Raw genomic sequence first — 10,803 nt, 5'->3', positions numbered from 1 at the left:
GGCCATGGCTCACGGGCCTAGCCGCTCCGTGGCATGTGGGATCTTCCCGGACCGGGGCACGAACCCGTGTCCCCTGCATCGGCAGGCGGACTCTCAACCACTGCGCCACCAGGGAAGCCCCAGTCTTTCTGGTTTTTACTCCTAGCTGTCACTTTGAATAAATCTCAAAAGCTAATTCATGCTAACATGATATTGGCTGATAATAAGCAAACTTACCTCTTCTGTGAATATCTGCTCCTTAAATGAAATAACAGAAAGATTCCCGGAAGAGGTCACACCTGAGTTAAATCTTAAGCAAGTAAAAGGAGTTAACCAGCCAAAGAGAAAGGAGAAGGGCAATTCTAGAAAGAGGGAGCCGCATGAGCAAAAAGCGTGGAGGCCAGAAATATCATGGAATATGCAAGGAAACACCTCAAGGTCGTTTTAGGGTCTTTATGGCCTTACCCACTCTAATTTTTGGAGACTCCATCCCAAAATATATTGCACATATTCAAATGCATTCCACAGTAAATATAATTTATATTTAACTATGAGTCGGATTGAGTTAACGTGACTAGCGGCCATAATGTTACTTGTTGTAGACATTTATTAATTTTAATTTTTCAGGATTTTTTGGTATGTGTTTTGAAGCCAATATACTTTAAACTCAGGTATATAGTACCTGATGAAAAAGACAGCATAGCGCTAAGCAGTTTAGAGTTACTGAGTATAAAGTTCAAGGTAGAGGGCGTGAGGCAGTCGGAGCTGAGGAGCCCGGCAGTGACCTTGCGCTCCCGCCCTGCTTCGGTGCACGGCTGTGGCCAGAGGATTTGCAGGTGAGAAGACAGCGTTTGTGAAGAGTGGATGGTTGCTGAGACAGAGTACTATTTTGAAGCGCTGGAAGGAGAATTGGTTTGACCTGTGGTCAGATGGTCACCTGACCTATTATGATGACCAAACTCGGCAGAGTGTAGAGGATAAGATGCACATGCCAGTGGACTGCATCAACGTCCGCATGGGACGTGAATGTCAGGATATTCGGCCTCCAGATGGGAAGGCAAAAGACTGCTGCCGGTTGTTTGCCGAGACGGGAAAACCATCAGTCTTTGTGCAGAAAGCACAGATGATTGTTTGGCCTGGAAATTTACACTTCAGGATTCCAGGACAAACACAGCTCATGTTGGCTCAGAAGTCATGTATGATGAGACTGCCATGGCTTCCTCCCCACCTCCTTACACAGCCTATGCTGCACCAACCCCTGATGCAGATGGCTATGGTCCATGCAGTGGTGCATACCTGCCGGGAGCTCAAGTTTTCTATGCTGCGAACAGGCAGGCTTATGCTGTACCCTATCAGTACCCATATGCAGGACTTTATGGACAGCAGCCTGCCAACCAAGTCATCATTTGTGAGCGGTATTGAGACAATGACAGTGACCTGGCGCTGGGCATGCTGGCTGCAGCAGCCACAGGCATGGCTTTAGGGTCTCTGTTCTGGGTCTCCTAGAGTCCTTGGAACCTGGATGTGCATAGCTTCTGATACCCTGTGTGCAATAATATACTTTGCAGGGCATTTCTGTTTGTTATAAATGTTTTTAATAATAGTTTTAGTAGTTCTTTTGAAAGTGGTGACATCATACTTATAACTAATCCATATAAATACCACAGAGAAGACTTTGGACTGCTGTTTAGCTAAAACGTGGACTATTTGGGGGCACTGGCTCATTCTAGGAGTTTTTTATGGCGCTCTCAGAATACCTTATTTGAACACACCTGTTTGGAAAGGCCATTTTCCTTTTAGAGTTAGGCCTTAGTGCTTAAGGGATAGTTTATTTTAGTATTACACTAGTAACATGGTGATGTATGAGTGAGTGAGTGATTAGGGCAAGAAGAACTGCAGCTGTTTTGTCTTAATGCCAGACTTTGAAACCTCAGACCAGAACTGGCTGCACGTTACTTCAGGAGTCGTAGGCTGGAACCTTCCTGAGGCAGCGGTGTGATATGCCCACAGCCTCTGGGGCCCTGCGGGCTCCCAGCAAAGCTGACTGCTCAGGATGATGGGCGGGATGGCAGATCCCCCCCTTTAAAATGATGCCTTTTCATTTTATTTTTACTAGTTTGTTTTTGGTAGCAATCCTTGGAAAACATCTCAAATTAGGAGTAGACTTGAGTCTCAGCGTTTTAGGGCTTTATCATTTAAAACTTGAACAAGGCAAAACAATTACAAACAAGTATGTGGAGGTAGATTTGCTTTATTCAGAGGCATCATGTTTTTAGTGTTTACTTTGACTATTTTTATTGCCACTTCAGCCTACTTATAGCTTATTTTTCTACTTGTTGAGAAAGTAATATTAAGAGAATGGTGAGGAAAGTGGAATGAGAGCCATAGTTACAGTGCTGTTTCAGGGGATTGGGCTGCACTGAGGATCCTCTTTTCCACCCTTCTGAAGGCTGTTAAAGAGCCCGTTTCCTGTCCTGTGCAGGACTGGGGCTCTGTGGCTGTCCCCAAGCACTGGGGTGCGTGCAGCCCCCATGGGTGGCATGGTTGGGGAGACTCAGGTTACAGATGGGGATTGCGGCCTAAGGACATGAATAACCTGCTCAAGGTATTACTCCACCTGATCAGGACACCGGCCTTGTTTTTATTCTTGACTCAAATGTTACAGAGAAGCTTAAACCATTTAATTTGAGCCCCAACTATGTGTGAAGCTCTGGAAAACTGAGAGTCGTGCATTTCTGTTATTTCTTATTTCTTTATTTATGTAAATTTTAAAACTTCAATTATTCCAGTTTTCTGTCCTGCATGCTTTAAAAAATGTACTTTTACAAAGGCAGTTTAGCACATTGAAGGTCTCTGCCCCTGTATTCCATGTGGCCCTATTTTCCATAAAATACACTCCTAGTAGCACAAATTCTGTTTGTATTCTATGTGGCCAGTTACATACATAGTCTTTTGTTCCACTGATCAACGCACTCCACCTCTAAGGCAGACTTAAATAGATCTAGCTCCATACGAAACCAGATGCCAAATGAACTTTGTGGTGACCACAGGTCTGTTTTCCTAGTCAATTCTGTTGCACTTGTTGACTCTGGAGAGTCTGTTTCCAGCTGAAAAGAAGTATACTTGGCTGTCATCTCTTTGGATGTTTGACATGGTGGAAAGTTGCCAGATGTGATGTGTGAGAACACTGGTTTTGATGGTTAAAAATGTTACTTTAGTTATTTTACATCGTATGTAATAAGAATGGGTTTGTTCAGATGGTAATCATTATTTGAGCTGTATGCTTTACTTACAAAACACTAAACTCAGTTTTTAATGTTACATCAGGGTATTAATTTTGAACTTGGAGTTACTGGAACCACAGATACTGAGTTATGTCAGTGAAATGCCCTTGAAGCAGATGGTCTCCCTGTGTTCCCCTGGCTTCCCTCTGTCAGAAGGGGGAGAGCTATGGACTGAAGCTTGGGCACACGTATTCCGCCGCATCTCCAGTCCCTGTCCCCAGTGGGGCCAGCCCCACTGGGCAACTATAGTTGAGTCTGGAAGTTCAATGTCACTAGTGACTTGATCCTGAGAGGAAATGCATGCTCGGTATAAAGATGAGCTGAGATACTTCATTTCCCTGGCCCCAACTCTCATAGATGCCAACACTTAGGTAATCCTAAATCAAGAAGTTAGGTGAGTTGGAAGGAACTTGTTCAGGTTTAGTCAGTATTTTACTTCCGTGTGTACTTTTAACTAGTTGGCCTTTGACATTGCACACGTGCCAGTCTGCTTGTTTCTTAGCTCTGTTCTTTTAATTCCTTGAGTTAACTTCAGGGTCTTAGATGTAAAGAGAAGGGAGAGACCCGTGATTTTGTTTCAGATCATCATTCATGAAACGGGCCAGACCGGGACCCAAGATCTGGATCATGGGAGAAGTTCCTGTCATTGAGACAAAATGACCCACATTTATTTTCTGCATTAATTGTGATACCGTGTGATCTATCTTTCTGCTTCCCAAGTTTATGTAGACACCAGCATGGGATGCAGTTCCATTTTTTTCCCCTAGGTTGATCTTTTTTTCTGATTGCTTGCCAGTCTCTAGTATTCTGTTGTGTCCTCAGAACCTATTTTTCCCTGTATATGCAAATTGTATGTTTATAAGTGAAAATGTTAATACATTAAATGATTGCTAAACTTAAAAAAAATTCAAGGTAGAGAATGAAAGATGAGAACAGAGAGGCAGCTGGGAGTCAGGATACAGAAAGCCTCCTGTGCTGTGTGAATCACTAGGACTTTATCATAACCAGGAAAGAATATTGAGCAGGAGAACGTCCTCGTCAGACATGCGTGTAAATGTAGCTCACTCTGGGGATGGTGTGGAAGATGGATTGGAGAGAATCAAGACTGAAAACAGGGAGTTCCACTGGAGGGATGATACAGAAGTAAGACTCTAGACCTGGGCAAAAGTGAGCCATAGGAAGCTAAATAGGGAAAACAAGATGAGTCAACATCGTATAATAGAAGGGAGCTTTGGGGTGGCATCAAGAGATCTGTGTTCCAGTCCCAAATCTGCCATTAATATTCCCCTCTTTGGACCTCAGTTTTCCCATGTGTAAAATGAAGGAATCCTCCCTGTGGATTACTATTGCTCCATAGTACAATTCTATTGATTACTATTGTTTCATATTACTATTGCTATTGATTACTATTGCTTCATTTTACTATTACTATTGCATTGAACATCGAGTGTGTATGTTGGGAGGACTACCTGTGGATCGGTCCTTGGAAAAATGGGGAAAGAGGCAATGTTGGCCTTTAGCTTTATCATGAAAATTACAAAATATCAAGCATCAGGACAGGCTGTGTTGGGGAGGTGAGGGACTCCCTGCTAATGGGGCCTATAGCAAAGGTTCTGTATTTGACAAAGAATATCAAGGGCATTATGTGCTGGCCTAACTGTTAGCATTTCTCCTAGTTATAATAACAGCATTGATCGAGTGCTAAGGATATGCTAGGCACAGTTCCAGGCATTTTATGTGCATTATTTCATTCAATCTTCACTATAGTCCTATAAAGTAGGGACCATTCTTATTCATATTTTGTAGATGAGACAACTAAGATCCAGAGAGAGTAAGTAATTCTATATAGTAAGAGGCAGACATGGGATTCAAACTCTGGCATTCTACAGAGTCCCTATTCTTTAACAATTATACTATACTGCCTTTCATATCAGGTAGCCATCACAGCTAACGTTTCCCTTATGTGTTCTGACTGAGCCGCTAAAAAAATTATACATGTAATACCTCCTTCAGAGGGGTGTGGCCTAGACAGAGCATAGAACTTAAGAGTCAAATAGGGTGAGATTTGTCACCTGCACCTATCAGTTGCTGACTCTGTGACTTGGGAAATTTACTTTCCCTCTCTGATCATCAGTTTTCTTGTCTGCCAAAGGGACAGTAATAGTAGCATTTCTTACAGGGTCATTATGAATATTAAATTTTTGAATGTTTACAAAGCTCCCAGAATAGTCCACGTCCTGCAGTGGCACTACCACCATCACCATCATCATTGTCATATTTATTAATAAGGGACCGGCCTGACTCGGGGAAGTTATATGGTTGAGTTCAGAGCAAGAAGACCTAAACACTGTTTCTTAAGAATGTTCTGCATTCCAAGTGGCCAACAGTAAGTTGCATATAGCAAATGCACTTGGGCAACCCATCCTGGTTACAAATCCAAGCTTTCTGTTACCCCTGCTCTTCTTCTTAAGCAGCAAATATAGGGGTAAAGATGTACTAGAACACTATATTCTTAAAAGTTTGTGTAGTTTTTTGAATAACGGCTTAATGAACTAAAGAAAAAAAAAGTTCCCTTTCCTTTTTGTTTCTTTCTTCCGATATGGTTGTTTTTAAGTCTTCCCTCCTTTAACTTTTTCCCATTGGTTTTTGTTGCTTTGTTTTGTTTTCAGATTCCGCCTCTCTTTGCCAGAGTCCATTCGCAGCAATATTGAGGTAGGAATCAGAGCTCTCAGAGTCCCCGTACAGGGAAAAATGAGAATTTTCCTATATAGTAGCTGGATGATTGTTTTCTTTGCCTCTGATTGTAGGTTTTAACTTTAAAATTCTTTATGTAGCTACTCATCCACCAAGCCTGTTAACTACTAAACTCTCCAATTTACTTTTATCTATCCAAAAAGACTTTCAAAAGAACTCAAAAGACTGTTAAGACTGTGTAATATTGGGGAGAAGGACCCAGACATTTCATTTTTTGGATAAAATAATCCTTTAGAGTTAAACTTAAGATTCAGACTACCAAAGGATGATGCTCTATATAATTATTAGACTACGATTAGGTTTGCTCTTAAAAGGATATCTACCCATCTCCTAAAATTAGGTCAAGGTGCCTAATTTTAGTAGGTTGTGTAGGTGCCTCTTCGGAGGGTCTAGCCTGGTGACCTCCTGACTGGAAGAGGTCATCCCAACATTCGACTTGGAAACCCCCCTCCCCAAGCTTCAGGAAGATCAGCCAGATCACTAATTGGTGCCCCTACCCTCATGTCACTTATGTTGTAGAGCGCTGCTTCTCAACGCTTATGTTCTAGAGCGCTGGTTCTCAACGCTTATGTTCTAGAGCGCTGGTTCTCAACACTTATGTTCTAGAGCACTGGTTCTCAACGAGGGTCAATTTACCCCTCCACGGGCGTTTGGCAGCGTTTGTAGACATCTCTGAAAAATGACAATGCTATATACTGGGCATTTTACATAATATTAACTTGTTTAATCCTGATAACAACCCTCTGAGATTAGTACTATTATCTTCATTTTACAGTTGAGAAATTGAGGCACAGAGAGATGTTTCCCAACATCACACAGTAAAATGGTAAAAACAAGAGATAAACCTAGAACATCTGCTTCAGAGCCACCCTTGCTAAGCTTCAAAGAGGTTCTTATTATTGCTAAGCATATAGGATGCTTAAAAAATATTCACTGAATGAACTGATATTCATCATAGTGCATTTGCTTTTAATACCTAAATCTTCCCAGGAACCAGCAGTTTGCTAAGATTATACAACTACCATAGTTTATTAAAGATAAATTGCATGTTCTGGTGGTGCTATTAGCTATAGAGCATAATATAATACAAGGAAACTCCTGTGGCCAGGGTTCCCAATAAATTAATGGAAGACTACTAATTGGAATATCTATTAGTCATTCAGGATTATCTTACCTGTTAAGTATCTAAGCTGTTATGTTTGCTGCCACCATGTGGTCCCTCTGCATTTGTTGTCACCATGATCTACTGTAGAGAGGAACCAAAATGTCCATCCTCAAAGAGGAAAAAAGATTAGGAAACCCTGTAAAATGGCTTCCCACAAAATAGCTTTCAGTGTCTGGAAAGCTAGAGTATCTCTATGGGGAGATGCTAATTATTGCTTTCAGTCCTGATAAAGACTGGGAGAGTACATGTCCAAACCAGGTGTGGTGCTTTCAAAATGCCCTGATTTGGCAACTGATTCCGTTTCCCCTTTAATTTTAGGTCTTGAGGTTTGAGAATATTCTGTCTTCCATTCTCCACTTCGGAGTCCTCCCACTGGCCAATGGTAAGGGATTCTTGGGAAACAATGTGACACTGACATTGGCTAAGTGTTGGTGATTGTCTGGGACTTTCCATCCTGAAGCTTGTACTTCTAATGTGTTCCTATGAATCGAGGCCAGCACCAGAATTGACAGAGTTTGTACCAACAACGATACAGTTTTGAAGTTAGATATTCCAGGTCCAGGCCTTGTTAGCAACTCTACTTGCAGACTCAGCAAGAACAGCTAACTCTGTTTGAGTTAAGGAGATTAAAACCACTCTCCTTAGGCAGTCAAGAGTCTCCTTCGGGTCAACCAGAAATGAGATGATGATCCTTAGAAGGTGTCTCTGTGGTTCTTATGCAAAGACCACCATCTGGACAGACACAGTTTTAATGAATGACAATCCTAGGCCTTCTCCCTACACTGCAATTGTTCACAAACTGTAGCATCTTGAGTTTGGCTTGGTTAAAATATGCTTTGTACTGGAGATCAAAATATTCTCAGGACCCACTAGTTAAGGTATTTTCAAAATACAAATTGGACAAGTTGCCAGCATTTTTCTGCCATCCAAATGCCCATAGTTGCAGGTGCATTTTTATTAAGCACAGATTAATTAGCCATTCTTTCAGGGAAATGCTAGGGACATATCAGAGAGAATGAAGACACAGAACCAGGAAGAATGGAAAGATAAATTATCTAAAAGTTTCTTGTTAGTCTCTTACTAAAAGGTTTACTAAATCTTCCATGCCCATGCCCAATTATTTTACATCTTGTTCTATATTTTAGCAAAATTGCAGCAAGGATTTCCTCTGCCCAATCCACACAAAATCTCACTTGTCAACTCAGATATTGAAGTCCTTGAGGTAAGAATTGTCAATGTTAATTGCCCCATTTCTTTTCATAGTAAAATATACCTCTTCCTATTTTGCTTGCTTTTTGTTTTATTTTGTTTTGCTTTGTTTTTTCCCAGCCCGAGGAATTTCATAAATAAGATGTTTAGCTCTTAAAGCCCATAATTAACAATGAAAAGCACTTAAACTTGAGTTTAAAAATCAGATCAAAGTGGAAAAAACCCTGTCAGACCAAGTCTGATTTCCCTTTGAAGCCAAGTTTATTCACACCACACTACAAGAAGATGCACTAGTGCACTGTATTTCATTTGTTCCACAAGACAACTTGTAAGGCTGGGATTATTAATCCCATTTTATAGATGAGGAAAGTAAGATCCAGAGAGGTGAAGTGGCTTGTGTCCTGGAAAAGGGCATATCTGAGACTAGACTGACTCTTCTGATTCTCTCAGTAAACTTTTGCCTGAACCAAAGACCTTCCTCTGGGTTCAGGGATCTGTTGTGAGCTGTTTCCTGGTTAATCATTATTGACAAACTTCAGAATACCTTGTTTCTTTCTTTCTGGGGCTTTTTGGTTTGGGGAGGTGAACATAAGATTCTGACAGAGTTCTCCAATCCTATATACTACCCTGCACTCCCTCTTCCCTCCCCATGTCCCTTTCTATAACTGCTTAAGTCACATAAGGTGACAAGAATCCAAAATGGCCTGTTTCTATGTCTGAGGCACTCACAAGGGGGACAGGGGTTAGGAAGGGTATTGCACAGTAGGACCTGGTAAAGAAACCACATCTCCCCAACCCCTCAGGCAAACTCAGACATCCTATGGCTCCAGGTGCCCCAAGTTTGATATCTTCATTGTTGCATCCTTTTCAGGGTTTCCTTTTGATTTCCACTGACCTGAAGTATAAAACGTCCTTAAAGCAGCAGCCAAGTTTCCATGGTTGGGAAGTTCTGAACCTGATAAGTGGACAGTGGAGGGGGAAGCCAGCCCCTTGGTTGCCTGTTTGGAGTCCACTCCAGGAAGTAAATCGCCCTTAATCCCACAGCTCCTGTAAAGCCAGAGCGGGAAGATGGTACACACAGGAATTGTAAAGCCATTGCGAATTGCTGGAAGTTTTCTTTTTCAAGCCCTCATGGATGTAGAGGGAGGCAAACTGGGTGAAAGAGCTCAGTCAGGATGTGTGTGTTCCCATGTGTGTGGAGGGGTATATGTTTGAATGTGTGTTCATGTTTGAGTGCATGTTGTATGTTCCTGTGTCTGTGAGATTCTGGGGCCAAGGGTGAGGCATGTACTTCTAAGGAGGTGCATGAGAAACTCTTAAATACAGATTTGCATCAGTTGTTATCAGCGGAGATCCCTTCAACCCCTTCAACTCTCTAGGGTTCCCCCCTCCCTGCATATTGGATTTTATGTTTTATATTTACTGTTACTGTCCCCTGTATTTAATTAAAATTGTTTGCTATCAATGTCAATTTTGCCTTTTTATTTGCAGATTTTCTTGCCCCAGATTTTTTTTTAATAAAATAAGACTGGTAAGAAGAAAATTTAGTGTCCTTAACGTTAACACAAACTGAGCTTGTACAGAATTCAAGAATTTCAAGAATTTTAAGTCCTTGATTTAAAAAGGGAATATGTTGTCTCTTTAGATGTTTCCAGAGAGAAACAGAGTGAACACAGGAAACTCTAGAAGTTGTATCACTTGTTTAAGTTTTAGGCTGTTTTTCCTTTCAAATTAAATGAAATGGCAGTGAAGAGTACTAAACCTAGATAAATCACAGTAGGTTAAGTTAAAGCAACCAATCAATGGGGCGAAATTGGGGCAGAAGAGGAGGAAAGGGGAACCCGTATGGATAATGTAGGAAATGAATAGAAACCACACTTTGCATTTGTGGTGCTGACAATCCAGTGGGGGAATGGAAGAGAGCTGTTTACTGGAGGGCTTACCAAGTGTCATTTCATTTAATCCTCACAGCCACTCTGTGAAGAATTATGATCCCATTTTTTAGATAAGGAAACAAAGGTTAAAAGAGCTGAATCACACAAAGCCAGTAAACAGCAGAGGTAAAAATTCAATCGAAGCCTTTCTGATTTCAAAGTCGCTGTTCTTTACGTGAGGTAGGATTAGAAACCGAAGGCACTTAAAGCTCACTTATTACTATGAAGAAGCGACACTGGATAAAAGCGCGATCACGGAGTACTTAGTCATCACAGAGGGCTGGACTGGGAAGCTCTGGCTATCCATAGGGACTGCCATTTACCCATCTTCGTATTGCTCATAAAATAGCAATAGATACCCCCGTAATAGAAGCCCCTGTCAGTGTTGTTGGAATAAATGATAAGCTGTCACGTTTCATTCTTTGGAATGCCCTTTTCTGAAAGAAAAGTTATTTAATGTGTTCACAAATTCGTTCTG

The 10,803-nt window shown here is 41.4% G+C and overlaps 1 protein-coding gene and 1 pseudogene across 6 annotated transcripts in view; both read left to right on the top strand.

The window, feature by feature from the left end:
• Window positions 1–9,858, top strand: part of BPIFC (BPI fold containing family C) — a 55,183-nt gene extending 45,325 nt beyond the window's left edge. For 5 of the 6 annotated variants that reach the window (XM_029204882.1, XM_029204884.1, XM_029204880.1 and 2 more), the window contains 4 exons: window positions 5,933–5,975; window positions 7,501–7,564; window positions 8,328–8,404; window positions 9,263–9,858. In XM_029204882.1, coding sequence (XP_029060715.1) covers window positions 5,933–5,975; window positions 7,501–7,564; window positions 8,328–8,404; window positions 9,263–9,427 — 349 coding nt within the window. In that variant the 3' untranslated portion in view covers window positions 9,428–9,858. The remainder of the gene's footprint in view (window positions 1–5,932; window positions 5,976–7,500; window positions 7,565–8,327; window positions 8,405–9,262) is intronic. The other variant, XM_029204885.1, reaches the window with a different exon arrangement.
• On the top strand, window positions 767–1,485 carry LOC114885401 (annotated as a pseudogene).
• Window positions 9,859–10,803: the final 945 nt, after the last annotated feature.

The sequence above is a fragment of the Monodon monoceros genome, unplaced genomic scaffold (assembly GCF_005190385.1).
Source record: "Monodon monoceros isolate NGI ecotype Baffin Bay Population unplaced genomic scaffold, NGI_Narwhal_1 Super_Scaffold_6, whole genome shotgun sequence".
In the NCBI taxonomy this organism is placed as follows: Eukaryota; Metazoa; Chordata; class Mammalia; order Artiodactyla; family Monodontidae; genus Monodon; species Monodon monoceros.
The sequence above is the reverse complement of the archived record's forward strand: the minus strand, read 5'-3'. Positions and strand labels throughout refer to the sequence as shown.